Genomic DNA, 19,236 nt, shown 5'->3' on the forward strand with positions numbered 1-19,236 from the left:
AGTTTCTTAGTATATGAGCATTACAAGAAAAGAAAGCTGAGGAAAAAAAATTCCAATTTGCTCTCCAGTGCAGCTGAATTTTTTTTAACTGGTCTGTTAATGTAGTAAAAAAGCTTTTTATAACATTAAATAACTATTGAGAGAAATGTGTATCTTTTGAAACTCACACAGACACTGTAATGGGCTGTCCCTTTTGTGTGAAGGATGCCATCCTATGCTGTGGCCAGAAACACTCTCTCATTTTAACTCTGGGTGAAAGCAGTTAAAAACAAGAAGGTACAAGGACCAAGTAAAGGAAGTAAGGAAGTGAAGCCCCAAATTGTAACGTATGGTGGTTAACACAACAAGAGATGGAACAACTAGTTTTGAATTCTTGGGGGAAAAAATTGGTGAGCACTTTAAAAAGATAGAAACATACTGTATTTTCCAAGCTTTAAACTTCCACAGAATGTCATGTATCTGTAGCAAGCAGTTTGAAATGCAGCAACTATTCAAAGCACCAAAGCAGAAACAGGCCTCTAAGCAACGTTTCTATCCTGTAACAGTCTATTTATTCCATTAATCAGCCAATGTTTTATACTCATTCAAGCACAAGACAACCCACTGGTGTATTGATTGCATTTATTTTACAGTGCATCTCTTCTCGTGGTGGCATCCCCTTTAGCATTGCAAAGAGATCTGGAATAGATGGAACTGTTACTGAAAATCCTTCACAGAAAGACAAAACATATCAAGCAATGTAAAACAACTTCCCTTTATTCACGACTTGATCTTGGCCTTCATTGTACAAATAATTCGCTGTGCAAAATAGTTTATAAAATACTAAAAAAAGCGCTTTTATTGTAAAAAAATAAAGTTTCTAGATATACAGTTACTTTGCACTATCACAAATATTGTCCAGTATTTAACATTTAAATTTAATGTCACCATGCTCAGGTCCTGTAAACCAATGACCCTACTGGTAAGAAAGCCACTACTGAAACTCAGGTTCACTAGGGACTGGTTAAGCATTTTCCTCCTGCCATATCTACACCCTCACACGGCTCTGATGACCCATACTTGGAATTGTATCCATATCATGAAGTTAGACACTGGCCATCCTTTCCTCCATTGTCAGGTAAAAATTCTAAGTTAAATGGCAAATTCAGTCAGCAGAAAATTTTAGTATATCATGGCAATAACACAGGAGCTACACAGTGCAGTCACAGAACAACAAAGGTCCCCAACAGTGCATTTAAACTTTGCTGAGAAGCAGTGTAAATAAAGGCAGCCTACACGTGGTTCCGGGAATGAGCACTTTGATTCCTGTCAGTGTCCAAGCCACCTGGCTTAAACTCTCTGTGATCTCCCTATGCTGCAGTGCAATTGCAATCACGTTAGCATGAAACGCCTCTAAGAAGTTTTGGTACAGTCAGCTGAGCCCTCATTGCTCCAATTCGCTTTCGTTCTGCAGGGTCTTCATTGCTAAGCCCCAGAGGGTCATGCTGGAGAAGAAGGGGCCCTCGTTACTCTTGTAAGTGGCAGACAAGGCCCGGCTGCCCAGGGGGTCACTGCAGTGGCTGTCCAGGCCAGCCACGGAGGAGCGGATCATGGGAATGCTATCAGACTGCAAGGGTCCCTCTGCTGAAGACACATCTGCGTCTGCATAAGCATATGCTGCTGGTGGAGTTTGCTGTGCCTGGGCTTTCAGGAGTTTAGCAGAATCCACACCGAGTTTCTCTGGGTTTGCTGCACTGTGGTGTTGGATCATTGATCGCAACTTACAGTACGAATCCGCAGAACCGTCAAACTCAGCCGAGTTTCCAGCTGGGCGAACGGGGAATTTAACAGACACTGGTAACAACGTGACAGACATTTCTTGGCCAAAAGAGTCAGAACTCTGGGACTTGTCAAGGTCGGGCGTTTCGATCCCTTGAGCGAATTCCTCGAGTGCGTTCGGCCCCTCCTCGGAGGCTTTGCAGTGCATCTTCTTGTGCCGCCGCAGCACGGCCGAGCGAGTGAAGCACTTGTTACACGTCTCACAGGTGTAGGGCTTCTCCCCCGTGTGAGTCCTCACGTGTCTGCGCAGGTCCCCAGAGCCTGCAAAACATTTCCCTACGAGGCACAAGTGATAAATTCAGATATTGTTCTTAACACAAGTGAATAAACATGTTTTATTTACAGAAACTATCAAGTGATACGGTATCATATGTCCCAGTCTCTTATCTGGAACAGGTTCAAACAAGTTCCATCTATTTTTACAATTCCATTAACTTGTTTCTTCTTCTTGATCTGATTTTCTAACTTGTGTTTCCCAATGAGTGGGTTTAGTTTTCGTCTCCAGAGACAAGAATATCCATTAGTATTCGAAAGCTGTGAGTGCTCTTAGTTTGTCTCAATCTTCATGGAGAAAAAAAATAATTTTAAACTATCATTTTAATTTGTCTGTCTGGAAAAACAATATGCTGATAAGCTTCTAAATATATTCTTCCAGTGAAAGCTTCATCATAGACAGAAATGGTTTGTTCATTACCAAGCAACAACGCTCAAACTGCTGACAAAGTTAGCTTTTTTGTTAACTATAGGCTAAAATAATGCCACAGTCCTAGCCAGAGAATGTGTGAGAACTGTAATTTTTTATTGCTGTAAATATTAGAATACAGAAAAATATTCCACTGTTTGCCTATCTCCAAAGCTACAGACTCAAATAAGCTCAATCACCATACTGCAAAGAAAAGTGTCTGAGGCTGAACCAAGGCAAAGTGTAGAAGAACAAGCAGAAAAAGAGAAAATTAATTTCCAGAATTGCCACATGATTCAGACACCTCACATTCTTTAAAATAGTAGAAGTAAGCTTGTGATTTTTATCTCATTTATTTTGTGAGGACAGATACCAACTAAAACAAACTGTATTAAATGAGTGCCCAATAAAACTGCAGTCTCGATTTCCAGCAGCATACTTTCTACTTTGCTGCACAGATTTCTCTTCAGAACAGCCATTAAACAGTAATGATAATACATGTGGATCTTTTGCATAATGTGAATGATTTCTTAATGCTTCATCAGAGCCTCTTTGCACAATTTTTGTCTTTTCAGAATAAGATGACTTGGCTAAAATCAAAAATATTCAAAAGACCACTACAAGACAAAATGAAAACAAGCCTGTTTAATGACAGCAACACAACTGATTGATTGTACTTTCATATCCTGCACATCTATCCCCTCATTCTAATGCAAGACCTCCTGATAATATTGGCTTTTTCTAAACATACTGCAGTTGGATTTGAACATATGAAGCTACCCTCCTCCAAAGCTGATTCCTCAGAACATGAATGAAATTCTGTCAAAATAGCACATAATGGGAAAAAAAAAAACAGTATGCAGGATGCATAATCTATGTAATCTATGAGATCAGGATGGACCTGATCAAAAGCCATTTTCAGACCACCTGGCAGTATGGCCTATCTAATACATTTTGAAAATGGGTGTTCTGAAACATTGCTCAAGTTTTGATTTTATTCCAGAGGTTGAAGCAAAGTAACAAAGGGTTGTTATTATCAAACTCCGTGGGTGAATGGAGTTAAAATCAAATGGTATGCAACTGGAAAAAAAAAAAAGACCCCATCAATAGCCAAGTAATGTCAGACCTAACTTTCCATCAGAAAGGACTATTCTGCAAATAGATCTATTTTTGAAGCAGCTACTATGAGCAGCTCTTTAGCAAACACGTCCACATACAATGTTGATTCCTCTTCGTTTCTCTAATTTTCAACTGAAATTCTCTTTTAAATCTATGAGAAATAAAGGAGTTTATTACACCAAATTAAAGACTATGAAGCATGCAAGACAGAAGATTTTGTGACTAACTTTCACAATATGGCATTTCAGTTTAAAACAATTTTGGTTAATTGTTATTCTGCTGACAAAAGAACTTCTACTTACTATTTGAAAAGCAAAGACACAACCAAGCAATGCACAGTGAACCTTACCACAAGCTGAACAGCTGTATGGTCTCTCTCCAGTGTGCCTGATTCTGTGCTTTACCAATTTTCGTTGCATATTAAATGACTTCCCACATTCATCGCAGGTGAATACTTTATCTGCTGTATGGGTCTTTTTGTGCTCCTTTAAATTACTGAAGTTACTGAAACCTAGAAAAATATGACAGACACTGAGATTAAAATGACTCCTCACATTTCACTCAAAAAACCTGAGGCAGAAACTTTGGTTCTTACACACCTCTGCCACAGATATCACACAGGTGAGGCTTTTCTCCAGAATGAATAATTATATGGCGCTGAACATCACCAGAAGCAGCAAATCTGTAACACAACACAAAACCCAATCAGTGTCTTTATAAGGCCCTTATTTCCCTAAACTGAGTCTCATATGGAAATTGGCTTTAATGAATGCCTGATGTTCTGAACAAAGACCTAATACACAGATAAATGGATGCAGTTAAGAAAAACATTTTTAAACTGACAATGTCCAATTAAATTTATGCTAGGAAAAAAACTCCAAAAAATATTTTTACCATTAATATTACCAATTCATTCTGCATTTTATGCTATTCCTGCATTAGTGTATTTTCTGTCACCTGTTAGCTAGCAGATTTAATGCTTTGCTTAAATTTTTCAAACTTCCCATACTTCAGAATTCCATAAAATGTTAAAAAAAGTATCACCAAATAACGAAAAAAATGTGAGGGAAAGGTACAAATGTGCATGATTTATTGTGACTCACACTGTTCAAAATATATGCAACAATATACAACACAATACATATAACACAACAAAATACACTCAAAGCTATTCTTATCTACATACCAATGTACAAAAAACTCAGACCACAAGCTCTGGTGACACGATTACTTTACTCAGTACAAGTCAGTTGCAGACATTTATGTATTTTAATCCCATTAACACACATTTAAACCCAGTGTCTTCTAAATAAAATGGAGCAGCATGCTGCCTTAGCTCTTGGCCCTTAGTTTATCACAAAGATTAGCAGAAAACATGAACAAATTTTTTCATGTTAACTAAGATGAACAATTCTCCTCACCTTTTCCCACAGATTTCACAAATGTATGGCTTCTCACCAGAATGTCGACGTAAATGTGTCTGGAGATTACCTGCCTGAAGGAGAGTAATTTAAGCATTTAAATTCAGCTTGCCTGTTGTTGTATACAGTTAAAAAAAAACAATGATGGGAACTATGAGATTGGCTTTTTATTCCTACTTCAAAGGCAGACTAAGAAGACTACAAAGCATGTATGAACTCAAGCATTCTTCTCTAGTAAAGACAGACTACCATGGACTTCAAGACCAAGTTGTTTATGTATGTAATTATACACTGACAAGAACAGAAATGGGGAAAAAATAAAAACAAGAAGCCTAAAATCAAATGCTAAGTGAAAAAAAAGACCTATAATTGAAAGCAGATCAAATGATAAATTAAAATTATACTATCTAGAATGCAGTGAAAAAGAGAACTTACTAACTTACTAGCAATATGGCTCATGTTAGTCTTACTTTCCCTGTCCTACAAATAAACTATTGTTACACAAGTATGTCTGAATTCACCTACCAGATGGTTAAAAAGAAAAGAATAGGGTGAGCATTCCTCTATCCATAAAATACTCAGATGCTTCAAACCTGAAATTATTTACTCATACCAGAATAAAACAGAACAGGTGGTACAGAAAAGAACAAATTGGACTACTAGTAACTATTTTATTACATATCTTTCCTCTCTCAATCCTCTAAAAATCATGCTAGTCTAGCAGGCAAACCAGACTATGACTAGATAAAACCATCTTACTGAGTCCACCTTTTTTTTAAAATGTTCTAAAGCCTCTGGTCCTTCTAAATGGCCACTCCCCTGAGTCCAGCTCTCACAAGCACAAGACACACCTCGTAGAAGAGCTGCAGATGTTCCAGACATTGCGCCTACTTCCACAGGCAGTTTTTAGCCCTTCCACTCCCTTTGACTGATAACTGCCTGGTTTTATTTGAGTGCAATAAAGAAACATTAAGTTCTTTACACCAGGAAAGAAAATTTGAGATGCAAAGATTATCATGTCCCACCAGTCACAGTAAGACAACAAAAGTAAGACCCAGAGTAATTTCTTCTGACTCATTTAGATAATAAATTACCTGTTAAGATCCATCACTGTAATCAGACCTGATAATATACCAGAACTCAAGTACTGCAGACACACACAAACAGAGGACAGTATCAAATGGATCAGTGTTTGAACCCTGAAAGCTTTCTTTAACCCCTGCAAATTTTTTCAGACAACAGTGTGACTGAACCACTGTTTTTTAAGGCAAAACCTTCTAATACTGAAACCCACTCAAAGAGAGGCATTAGGTACTTATTTCTGGGGAAGAAGAAGATGAACCAGGGAATAATTTTTGCTTTTCAAAGACAAGGGATTTTATGCAGCAGTGCATTTTAGAAAAACATACAGAAAAAAAGACAGAACCTTTAATTCTATCCATGTCACAAACAAACCCTATAATGGGCATTTGAAAGTTATTCCAGATAAAGACAGAAGGTAAATTTGAAGTGCAACAACTATTTTGAAATAGTTCCCATAAAGGCATTTTAAGTAAGAATAAAAACATTTTACATAAAGCAGCAAGTAGATCAATTTCTTTATTACAAGCTTATGTCCTTTCCTCCTAATGAGGGCAAAGCTTGTTACTAACTGTGCTAAGACAAAAACCAGTAAAAACATCATTGGCTTGTATCCTTTCTTAAGCTTTAGAGCTGGCACACAACCTTGGTTAAAGCATCACATGCCATCCCAATGAAAAAAACTTAAGGGGACTTTTGCTTGCATTTCAGTGCAAGAAAAAAAATGCTCAGAAGAATCCCCTTAATGGTTGCATAGAGCTTCTCACAAATTTGGAGACCAGAGAGATATGCCAGACTTAGTCCTTCTGTAAATGGCAAGCTTTGAACATGAAGGAACTAATGCACATGGGCTCCCAAAAGAATCTCTGCAGAAGGAGGTAAAACACAATATCCTGGATCACCAGCCAGAGAGGCTTCACATCACAACAAGCTGTGTACAAGTAGTAAGGGAAGATGCAGGCTTGGAAGTAAAAAAAATGACTGTTTTCCTCAAAAAATCAAAGACATTTATGGCTGTTTGTCCCCCTATGAGTTCCCATGTAAATTTCCCCTACTTCCTTCGCTTTCTGCTCCACATTCCAACATGCAGCACATCAGCTACTTTCTGCAGGAGCAGACATCCCACCATGCCCAACAGCTGCACTGTCTCAAAAGCACAGATCATGAAGGCTTAAATGAGAAAAGTGTTTCTATTTCTGTGCCTACAGACAGAGAAGATAAAGGCCAAGATTAGAGATGGTATTTTAAGCAAGAAGTAGATAGTAATTATCCTTGCATCTTACTTTCTTGTAGGTGAAACCTCACTTATTTGCAGGATTCAAAAGCAAATACCTCAGCAATATGCAAGACCACTTTATGACCAGAGAAAGAACTGCAGCACAGAGGCTGAATGCTCTGGCTTGTATGCTGGACATGTAGGGGCTGTCCACCAATATGTATCTACCTACACCTTCAGGCAAGTGTGGTAACACAGAGCAAAGGGAAGCTGTTTGGACGTGTTTAATTAAAAGGCAAAAATCTCCAGCCTTGTCAGGGGTTTTGTTTGTATCTGTAATTAAAGAGGAGCAAAGCGTGTTGCATGAGGAGTCTGTCATGCCTGTCATACACTCTGAGCGTGTGACACTTCCCCCCTCTTCCCCCACTGTAGTAGTATAGAATACCACTTCATTTGCCAAAGGTACTTTTAATGGAATTTGGAAACATCCATGTTTTTCTTTTAATAACTAGAAGCTCAGCCCTCAAAATGAATGAAAATGCTCTTCTTTGCCTAAAAATAAGACCCAGTTTTGCTGAAAATTGTCCAATAAGCATGATGAAACAGTATTGTTCACTGGATGCAGTCTTATATTGATATTTAGCAACAAGGTGGAGGACACAAAGGCATCAGATTCATGGGTCAAAAAAGTCCCACTGGTGGGCTGTGAAACTGAGACAAGCACAACCAGTGGATAGGCAAAGAGCATGTAGCTCTAATTCTTAAACCAGGACCCATAAGAAATGCCAAAGCTATTCAACAATGATTATGTAATCTTAATATAAAAATATGCACCTGTTTACTGTCTGCTGTACTTAGATGTGCACATCTCAACCACGAAATCAGAAAGGAAATGGGCATATATAGTGAGACAACTAGGCACCAAATTTGTAGAAATACATATTAGTTGTTGTACCCAGAACAGGAAGCAAGCACTGGAGGGCAAATTAAGCAGCTTAAGCTTAGGCCCTGTATGTAAGTATGGAATTTCACAAGAAGTTTTTCTTAAATCATAGCTGAGTTTTGTCACTTCAGACAGACTGTGATGTTCTCACTGAAAGAAACTCAGACCAATTATATGGATACAAATTTTTTTTTATCTGACTCAAATCTACTTAACAATTTATGCCATTTAGGAAGATGAAACTTTATTGTGAATACAACACTATATAAAACATGAACCTGCACTGTTTTCAGACACTGTACAAATGCTATTCACAACTTACCCCTAAGCATAAAGCAAAAGAACAGTTTGGAAATGAATGTTCTCTGTATTTCAAATATAGTTGTGGCTCTGTATAGTTAAACATTCATTTGAAGGTAAAATACATAACACATCTACTGAGAGCAGACAGAATCAAAGACACAGAATGCATCAAAGAAATCTAAAACATTCAACATGTTATTTTTAAATAAGGCATTTTAATAATTTATCCCTAATGTGAATTCTGTCTTTTAACAAAAAAAAAAAAATCTAATCTTAAACCCAAGATTTTTAGAATCAACACAGAGGTGCATTTCAAATGTAAGTACCATAATATTTAAAATATTCCCACCTGTGAGAAGTGTTTCCCACAAATGTTACATTCAAAAGGTTTCTCACCTAAAAGAAGAAACAGAACATAGAACTTCTAATAGTTGCAGTAGAACAGAAATGGTTAAAATTGGTACACTTCCTTTTAAAACATGTAATGTAAGAGTAAAAAATATTCCCAAAAGGACACTTACCTATGTATTTAAGGGGAAATTCAAGAGGGAAACACAGGGAAACACAGCTTTTACCACTAAGTTTGTAAGGCAGACTTGCTCAGAAACAGAATTTATCTTTCAAAACAAGTAGAAGAGTTTTGATATGAATGGGTGCAGGTTTTAATTTTTTAAAATGCTTTTCATTTGAAATGAAAGGGGCATCACATCACCAGAAAGAACAGAATAGATGATAAGGCCCAACAACAACTGTGATGGGAAGTGTACCTGTTTTTTCACTTGCACAGACAGAGACACGTTCTTAAAAAGAAGGAGGAATGAAGGGAAGCTAATTTGGAAGAATTGTGTTTTCTGATTTCAGTGTCTACCATACATCTCTGCTCAGCACATAGCCATTCACTTCCAGAAAATATATACTTGCCTTCAAATTCTCATCCTATATAAAACTATCTGAAGATTAACCCAAGTATTTTACTCCAAAATTCTGAATTCATACATATAAAACTGTTATTCTTGAACCTTGAAAAACAGATTAGCAGCTTTAGCAAAAACTGGTGCAGCCCACTTCAGCTTTTCAAAATAACTTGACTCTCAATCTAGAATGTGACTGCACAACAATTCTCTTGCTGTCAATTTAAGACAAATATGTTTTCGTTATAACTTTTCCTCCTCTACAGTATTTCATAAAGGTGGGGTTTTTTTCCCCTGCTTAGTTCTTGGTTTCCTAGTTTTTACACTGTTGATAAAATTTAATGTGCATTTTTTAGAATTTTGAAAACAAAAATGATGCTCAAATGCCATTGATTCAATGACAGTCACACTTCTCATCATCTTTCATGAGTCTAGCTATACATTTAAAGGACGTTTATAACCTGTCCCACATGTGCAGGGCAACAAAACTGGTATAAATCCATGTGATTTTAAAAACAGAACATTTCCAAAGGGAAAAAGAGCTCTTACACTGTTTCATCTTGGTTGTGATTAAAAATTCTGTCTAAGATTTTTATTTACTTCTTTAATTGTAATTTTCCAGACTTTACAGAAAACCTCTTGGCTACTCTTCCAGTAAGTATTCTTTACATCAGAACTGTTACAAGCAACATCTATCATATCCAGGTGTGGAAATTCCATTTTTCTTTCCTCCTGCCAAATACAGACTAAGTTCTTTCAATATACTTTAGGATCAAGGACTAAATGCAATTCTCTTTAGATTTTAAAACACAGAGTTAACATACAGTTATGTTACTTCACAGATTGTAACCCTGCAGTTAGTCTGACAACTTGAAGCTTTATCTACTTTGTCTACTTAATAAAGAATGGAAATCTGGCAGTTTTAAAAACCAGAATTTTCTTCAATTAAACATAAAAATTATGAAACCAGTAAATCAACTATAAAGTAACTTAACTATAAAGAGCACTGAGGCTTGATTTCATTATGGCTTTAAACTTGCAAAACACTAAAAATTCTGATGCTGACAACACAAATGTAAATGAAACCAACAAGGACCCAGATCTGTAGCAACTGGGAAGAATTTTAAAAACCATAAAAGCATCAAGATAATATGCAATGGAGGTTAAAAAACACTAGTAGCAATTTTTGCAGAAATTACCCATACAAGAAAAAAGTGACTGTAGACCTAAAGAACAGTATCTGAATAGGAATCCACTCTGAAACGACTAGAGGGAGAGGGAAGGAAGTGGAGGCTCAATTTTCTCAAAACTATTGTTGTAGGCTGCATGCAGCCTCATCCTAACTGTACTGATGTACAAAGAATTGGAAGTTTTTTCCCCCAAGATAAAGAGAAAACAAAAGGGTTTTTTTTAAAGAAATATCAAATTCGTTTTTGGAGAACAATTTTGCACTTGCATAGAATTCCAAACCACTGGGCTTATCAAGTAACCCATTGCTCAGAAGCAATTAGCCTCACTGTACCTGAGGGTGTATTAGTAAGAGCACAGCTAGTAAGCTGAAGGTTATTCTTCTCTGCCTATCACTGGTGAGACCATAACTGGAGCCTTAAGACAAGAAGGCAAACAGGAAATCTCACTGCTGTCTACAGGCTTGGGAAGGCAGAGGCAAGCAGGTTGTTCCTGGTACACAGTCCTAGGACAAGAGGTGGCAGACCCAAGTTTGATGATGACAAATTCCAATTAGACATATGAAAATAATCTTTTATCCCATGAGGGATCACTGGGAGTGACTGACTGGAGAGGTTGTGGAAACTCTGTCCCTGGAGATGTCCAAAATTTTCACTACGCAAGGTCATGAACAAAACAACCTGATGTAATTTGATGTGCCTTGAGCAGGAGACTGGAGTAGATTACCTCAGGAGATCCATTCCAATCTAAATTATTCTATGATTCTACAACTGTCAATGAATTCCAAACCAAAAACCTGATCTGAGAACACCAGGATTGTACCCTTCTTGTTCAACACTCTGCAAGAAGAGGTGAAGATAAAGTACACAATAGTGGGATCCATGGCTGGATCAACAGCAATAGAGAAAAACTGAGGAATAGTAGTAACTGAATACAATTTAGACAATGCTTAAACAAACATCCAGGGGACTTTACTTTTGAACCCTTGGGCTGCCTTGTGTTTTCTATCTTCTGTTGCATCGTTCTTGTTCAACACTCCGCAAGAAGAGGTGAAGATAAAGTACACAATAGTGACCAAAGCAGTGTTGTGTCAGGTCCAGAGGAGAAAGGCAAGAAGGCATAAGATGAAATCACAAAGGTAAGGAGCTGTACTCACTAAGGCATGGAATGCTGGAAGTTTCTCAAGCAAAGCTGGGAATGAAAAGGTTGAGGATCAACAATGTATTACATGGCAGTGCTACTCTGTTCCTGTTGCATTCCATCCTGCCAAGAGTTCTTTCCATTGGCCTGGGTTTATTTGGGGCTGTTCTTTTGAGATGTTCCCTGAAAATACATAAAATACCCCAACAAAACCACTGGATGTTCCTGGACAGGTATGGACTATATAAGAGAGATATACTTGCTTCCTTTTTTTCAGACAGGTCAATATAATAAAGAACAAATTATAACATCCAGTCAAAATCAATCAAAGTCAATGCAGTAAGCTCTGTTTAGAGACTCCTTTAAATGTCCACTACAATACAATTAGAAGAGCCAGACATGCCAGCACAATGATTGCTGAACACAGTCTGGCTGCCTTCACATAGAAAACTCATCAATGCATCCATGCTAACCTGCAAATTCTTTAGTAGTTCCTAGTGTTCAGGGACAGAGACTTTCGCACGTGCTTTTTCTTGACAACTGGGCCACCACAGCACTTGTGTTGAAAGAATTGTCATTTGTGGGTTAAAAACAGGTTTGCCAGTGTGACATGTCCATTTCAGCTTCCTCTATCTCTTCTGCGAACCTGCATTGGGAGGACTTTCAGTGAACTGTAATACTTAAATGCCTGCTAACCCTTTTGCTTAGCTCTAGAAAATGAATGTTTTTAAATAAAATTGATTAGCTAGCAATCTGCTATGATTTCTGAAGTGGCAGATGAATAGAAATGGCTTTTAGCATACACTTCTATTATTTAACTACCAGTGTATCTAACATAACAATACAAATGTGCCCTGTACCTTCTACTAAAGATCTTCCCAATATTAACATCCTACTCACTAGCCACTGCAATTTTCCAAACACTCTTTTTGCACTAGTTGGGTATTTAAAAATAAATTAACATGAATAACAGCAAAACAACAGGGAATAACTCCCAAAAATAACAGAGAAGCAAACAGGCATTTCTAGTCATAGCCTTGCCTCAGTTTTTCCATCCTTTGATGTGCTTATTATTTGTTAAACTTAGGCTCTTACACTTTTGTCATCTTAGCACATCTATAGAAGAATGCTAATGCCAAATTAACTAGCACTCAAGTCTGGAATTTTTGAAAACTACTGGAAGAAGATGGTGTGTGAAAAGCAGCACAGAATTCCAGAATCCTGAGGTCTCTCTAGCACAAACTCACATGTTACTGCAGTCTCTCCCTTAGCAGGGACTTTTCTAGATGCTCTTGTCTTCTATCTGATCATCTATTTTCCTGAAAATCTAAGATATTAAAATATACCTGATGATACCAGCTCAAACCAGATAATAAGATTCAAAAAAATACAAGGCAAAGAGAGGATCTAGGTAAGAGGCATATGGAACTCCTTCACAGGAGAAAAAATGTAAAAAAAATATTAGAAACATAAACATACAGAAGCAGTTAAAGCTAACAATTGAATATTCAGGAAGCTAATGCAAAATGTTCATATCTTCAGGTTCTGGGAAGATTTTTCTATGAATAAAATGGAAAAGTAAACTTTTAATTCTAAGGATCAGTTAAGAAAATAAATTAATGTCTGCCAAGAGCGTTTCATATTTAGTGTCAAAGTACCAATACGTGGATGATCATTTCCAAAGTGATGTTTATTTGACAAGATTGAGAGAGATGCATTTGTGTATTTAATACAGGGGAAAAGAAAACCAAAAAAAATTCGACAGCTTAATCAGGAGTAACACCATCTCAAGGACTTTAATCAATGGTGTTACCTGACTAGCAAAGGTAATTCTTAAAAACTCTTCTAAAGAACTTAATAATAATGTCCTAATAATAGGACATGCTGTTTAAATTGAACAGATAAATTAATTAATTTGAAGTTAAATTAGGTCTTGTTTTTCACTAGAATAAAAAGATACTTAAAAATAAATCTATGTTAGGTTTAAAAATATTACCTGTGAGTTTTTAAAACAAAGTACATTAATTCAAAATTCCCATTTACTCTGCAGCTTGCAAGAGCCTTACTCTCTAGGTAAACACAATTAAAGTTGTTATAAAGCATATTTCTACAGGTTAAAAAAATTACCACCAAGGCCCAATCACCTGTATCTTACAATGAATATATGACCAGAGAACAGAAGTATTCTAGTATACTTATAGTACCATTTATTTGTTTACACTTTTTATTGTTATCTGGCTCAAACATCTGGGCCACCAGACAAACTGACTAGAAATGACTCACCTAAGTGCAGGACAAAACCAAAATTTTCACTGAAATTTCATTTTCACTGAATTCCCACAATGTTCTTTGAAAAAGCACCCAAAATCCCAAATACATAGGAGAAATCTTTTCTACAACTCCCAGCAAAACTCAGTATTACAGTTCTTTATTCCTGTAGGAATATCCATCAAAAAAACCAACAAAACCAAACCACAACCTTTTGAAAGTAGACCCCTAACCAGCATCTCTCAGTCAAAAGACACTGCAAGTTATTCTCTGTAATTTAAATATTTGGTCTGCAGACCAAATAACTGATAACTGTACCTGTATGAGACCTTTTATGTAGCTCCAAATTGCTTGGATGCTTGAAAGCTTTCCCACATAACTCACAAGTATATTGTTTCTGTGACTGAAGAGTCTGTGATTGTCCTTCTTGTTCCAAAGGACCTTGAGATCTTTCCACTTCAACAGTTTGTTCAAAATTCTCAGAATTCACTAAATCTTCAGCTTCTTTTTCATCAGTAACTCTAACATCTGTCGTGCCTGTGGTACTTTCATTTACAGGTTCAATTACTTCTGTTATTCTACTGTCATCACTTTGGGGCTCAGAGGGCTGCTCGGCCAGTTTCTGAGATCTTAGAAAATTTAACTTTTTGAGGTGTATTGCCTTTTTCAGCCGCATCTGTCTGGTGGGCTGCATAACTGTGCTCTCTGCATCTTGGTCTGGAGCAGCTTCATTCGCAGACTGAACCAGAAAGTTTGATGGTAAATGATCAGAGGTTTCCAGAATACACTCGGAGTGATTGACAGTGCAAGAATTATTCTCCACTGTGTTTATTTCCGTGGATGTGTTGTAAGAAAAGGATGGTTCTGCTCCTCTCTCATGATCAGAGCAAGTGTTTTGTTTATAGAACTGTTTGCTGTAAAAGTTGCGTAGTTTATAGTAGTGATTTGGTTGTTTAAATGGAAGATCTGTGCAGCTGCCATCTAAAGAGTCTTGTGGTTGTTTCTGTCCATCACCCGAGGGGGTGTGAAGATTAACAGACTGTGATGCATGTGAGTGGTGCTCAGCCAAGACTTTGTTAGTTTGTGTGTCAGCTGAGCACTCAGGCAATAGGTTTGTCCCATAGCCATCACTGGCACAGCTGGTATCCGTACCCAAAGTGTTCTGCAGTGAAAATACACTATTACATGGCATGCTGGCTGCTTGCTCCACAGCTGTAGAAGACTTTAAAAAGGTGTGACAAATGTTCAGCACATTTTGCACTTGGAGACATTGTGCAATGTCCAGCATAGCTTGTACATTGTCCTGGCTAAGATCCAGGTGGGAGGTGTACATGAAGTCCAAGATCTGGCCTATACCACCTACATTTTTAATGTCCAAGTGAAACACATCATTCTTCTGGCCTGAAGAATTCTGGAAAAGGGTCCTGATAAAATAAGACAAATATTCAAATACAAACACAAATAATTCACAAACGCTGCAATAAGAAAAATACACATACACCTCAAATAGGCTGTCTGGTATGAAACAACAGTTTGTAGTCCAAGGTCTTACCTAGATTGTTGTATTTTTGAAGATGAATTTCTCAGAACTGCTCAATTACTTGTCCTATATATTAGTCCTACATTAGTGCACTTGAAGTATAAATCAAAGCAAATGATCCTTTATCTAACTTTAATTCTGTATTTTTTCATGCTTTCAAATAACACCCTATCCTTGTGGTTTCTTACGCACTGTTCTTCACATATTAGGTGCCATGGTGTATTTGCGGAAAAATTGCAAAACTGGTTGACTCAGAACAGTTTTTCTCCTTTCATCATGGCAAATCAAACAGGACATGAGAAATTTTCTAGTAAAATGGAGAAGACAGACCTCAAAGTCAGCTAAACTATTCTCCTCTGGCAACTGAGCTTGTCCACCAAACTCTATCAGTAAACCTATCGAAGTTCTTAGCATTAGTTCTTTCTCCACAAATACACAAGAGGATGGCAATATTAAACAAGATAATGGCCTTATTTTCAATCTATTCTCTCATATTTAAAAAAAGTACTTTTTTTACTGGTACTGGATGAGAACCAACTAAAAGAATAAGGAAGAGTACAGGTACATAATCCTAAAATGGCAGTGCAACCAATACTCACTGAATTTTCACTGAATCTTTAAAGTGAAATGAATTCAAAAAACTACTTACTATTTGATGTAAAGTATTCTCAGCATCAGAGATGTAGTTCTTCACATGCACAACCAGTCCTAGATTAAGTAGGTTCATACTCTCTCTCAGTCAAAAATTTTATACCCTCACATTAAAATCCTGATACTCCCACAGTAAACAATGACATATAAATGGGGTCAGGTCACTCATATGTAGTTATTTACCTACACTAGAAGATGCCCCAAACGGGCATTTGTGGGCTAAATCTCAAATTAGGTTTTGTTTAAAGGTGGGCATAATATCAAGGAGCTCTAAATCCTAAGAAAATGTGAGTCTATGCTGAAACTTTAGAAATGAAGGGGATACTCTGAAGCCAGTGCCCACATCCAAATTCTTTCATCAATTTAAACCATCTTATCTAAATTAAAACCAGAACTATAATGAACAGATCTGGGGTGAGAGTTTAAATTAATTAGCCACTTATATCCTATTGAATTTTAATAGGAGTTGAGCACTTAGTTCTTTTTAACTACTTCAAAAATTTGGTCTTTGAGCATAATTGCACCTCATCAATAGTACACCACTAGAGGAGAAAAAGGAACCTCTTATCTTTTTTCCCTGGTCATAACATAAAAATACGTTTCTTACAAATGAATTAGCAGTCAAGCTTTAGAGATGTTTCAAGATGTTTCAAAAACTGCCAGATCTAGCAGCTTACTCATAACTAATATAAAACACTAAGTTGGGAGATCCAGCACCCTCCAAAATTTGGAGGCACAACTGAGGGCAGTACAGAATGGGAAGAAAAGAGTGACGTGGCATAATGGGCCACCTGTATACTCTAAAACACAGTTGCTGTCTCTGAGAATCTGAGAAAGTAGAGATTCAGCAATAACCTACATAGTCAAATTTTATTTAGAATATGATTTTTGAAACAAGTCACATTATTCAGAAGTGGATAACGTTTCATCAATTATATCCCTTATCTGGCTCTGTTAATACACTCTACTACGTTCCTTGTAAGCAGTTATCTTTTTCTAGTGAAATAATGAATGCAGGTCCCTGCCAGAAACATTATATGAAGCCCTGTAAGCAAGTAAATCATAAAAATGTCAAAATCAAAGAGCATACTGTGAATGTTTGACACAGCTTTATCTCTGGACAATTTCCCTCTTCTCCTTATATTCACAAGAGTTACTTAGTCTGCAACCAACAGAAAAAAATACACTTCTCAGAAAAACCCTCAGCCAACAGCATTTAGTTAACTTTTTAAATAGAAGAATTTTTTTTCACATACCTGAAATATTGACTGAAAGCAGCTAATACATTTTTATGTGCTTTGAAGCAGACACCTTTCACCACCAGCATGCAGTCACAGAGAAGCCCCTGAATGCGCTGTTCATGTAGCTGCTGGAGAAGATGACAGCTATGGCTAGCAACAGTGTCCATGCTAGAAAACCACTTAAATTACCTACAATGAAATAAAATGCTAAGGTGAAAATTAAATTGCAAAATTAATTAAAAATATTAAGAACGTTTTTACAATTTGTTTTAGCTTTCAAAGGAAACAGACTTCAGTTTACACCTGCAATATGAGCTCCAATAACATTTTTCTGATTAAAGATGAATTACAGTACTGCTCATCAACAGATACACAGCAATACACATAAGAAATACTGATTGTAACAGAGCTTTGCTTACAACAAAGAGCTTCTGCAAAAATCTAATGGTGCTGCCAATAAGCTGAACTCCATAACCACAAAAAAATGCATCCCAATATAGCTAGCTTCCACTATAATTAGATTTTAATGCAAAAACAAATTGCATGTACAAAATCAGTAGCATTTGTAGAGGAAAACCTCAGTTTCTTCAGCCCCTAAACTCAGAAGGGAGAACATAGTACTAGTACTATTTGTTGCTGTTCTAGCCATGCACGTTTCCATTGCGGATCTGATTAGACACATTAGTATGGTATTGTTTTTAATACAATGTAATATCTACATGAAAAAATCCCCTCTGAACAGGTTGAACAGACAAGTCACACTCCCTCAGAACACATTTACATTCAATTCTATACTTCCTTTCTTAAAAATATTTTTACAAAAATGTAACGCTTCCCCTGCACACTTAAACATGACAATTCCAGCTATTAGAATAATCAGAACTTCTGCTCTTCTAACTAGGAATGAAGGAGGAAAACCATCCTCTTCCAAGGAATGAAGTAGGAAAACCACCTTATGTTAAGCATTAGACAGTGGTCGCCCCATTCTCAGATGTCATGAAAGACAAAGGTTCCACATTTTAATATATCCTGCTTTACTCTGTGATTCACTGCCTCCTGCTGTATTACACGGCGGGCTATTATATTGTGCTTTTTCTCGATTAATGCTTATCATGTTTTGACCAGGCTTTAAAATAAAGCAAGCACATTAATTTGACAAGTAACTGCTTTCTCTATGAACGTTTCCCACCACGGCATCGTGCAATTACTTTGACAACCAGTGAATTGCCTCTCATCCATCAGGTGCGTGTCTCCCCACGGGACCGGCGGGCACGGGGAGCAGCTCCCGAACTGGGGGAACCTCTCCAACACAGCCGCTATTTATGGTTAACCTCCCCTCAGAGCTGCCACAAGGAGAAAGGGACGGAGAGAGGGTTTGCCTCGCTGCGGGCCGGCGCTGCCCGGGGGCAGGGCGGGCGAGCGGCCGGTGGCGGGGTCGGGGGCTGCGGGCGGGCCGAGCGCAGCCGCTGCGGCGGGAGGAGCACATGGACACACAGCCCTGGGCAGAGGGAACGCGGCGCGGCCTGGCACGGGCGGGAGAGCGGCCGAGGGGCAGGAACCGGCCCTGCCCAGCCCAGCGCTTACCGGCTCCGGCCACCTCCCAGCTCCATCCCCGCCAGCGGCCCCTTCCGCCGCCGCTCCCGCCCCTTCCCCTTCTCCTTCCGCTGCGCGGCGGCGGCCGGGGCGGGGACAGCGCAGGCGGGGGGACTGCGCAG

General features: G+C 37.9%; 1 protein-coding gene across 2 annotated transcripts; it reads right to left on the bottom strand.

The window, feature by feature from the left end:
- Positions 1-735: 735 nt before the first annotated feature.
- On the bottom strand, positions 736-19,146 carry ZBTB49 (zinc finger and BTB domain containing 49). 2 transcript variants are annotated; one of them, XM_048304705.1, is made up of 8 exons: positions 19,106-19,146; positions 17,537-17,710; positions 14,408-15,513; positions 8,932-8,978; positions 5,041-5,114; positions 4,219-4,301; positions 3,969-4,130; positions 736-2,094 (listed from the first exon to the last, which is right to left on the bottom strand). In XM_048304705.1, exons 2-8 carry the CDS (start codon positions 17,686-17,688, stop codon positions 1,424-1,426), a joined length of 2,295 nt encoding a protein of 764 aa, XP_048160662.1. In that variant the 5' UTR covers positions 17,689-17,710; positions 19,106-19,146; the 3' UTR covers positions 736-1,423. The 2 variants fall into 2 exon arrangements, with proteins under 2 accessions (XP_048160662.1, XP_048160661.1); XM_048304704.1 differs by lacking the exon at positions 19,106-19,146 and adding an exon at positions 18,730-19,099.
- Positions 19,147-19,236: the final 90 nt, after the last annotated feature.

The sequence above is a fragment of the Corvus hawaiiensis genome, chromosome 5 (genome assembly GCF_020740725.1).
Source record: "Corvus hawaiiensis isolate bCorHaw1 chromosome 5, bCorHaw1.pri.cur, whole genome shotgun sequence".
Taxonomy (NCBI): Eukaryota; Metazoa; Chordata; class Aves; order Passeriformes; family Corvidae; genus Corvus; species Corvus hawaiiensis.

What these genes read in the sequence shown, in the direction of transcription:
- ZBTB49 (XM_048304705.1), bottom strand. Translation starts at nt 17,688, where the DNA reads ATGGACACTGTTGCTAGCCATAGCTGTCATCTTCTCCAGCAGCTACAT. An exon ending in GCTTTCAGTCAATATTTCAG is followed by an intron (nt 15,514 to 17,536) that starts GTATGTGAAAAA and finishes TTATTTTATCAG; the next exon opens with GACCCTTTTCCAGAATTCTT. An exon ending in ACATAAAAGGTCTCATACAG is followed by an intron (nt 8,979 to 14,407) that starts GTACAGTTATCA and finishes TTCTTCTTTTAG; the next exon opens with GTGAGAAACCTTTTGAATGT.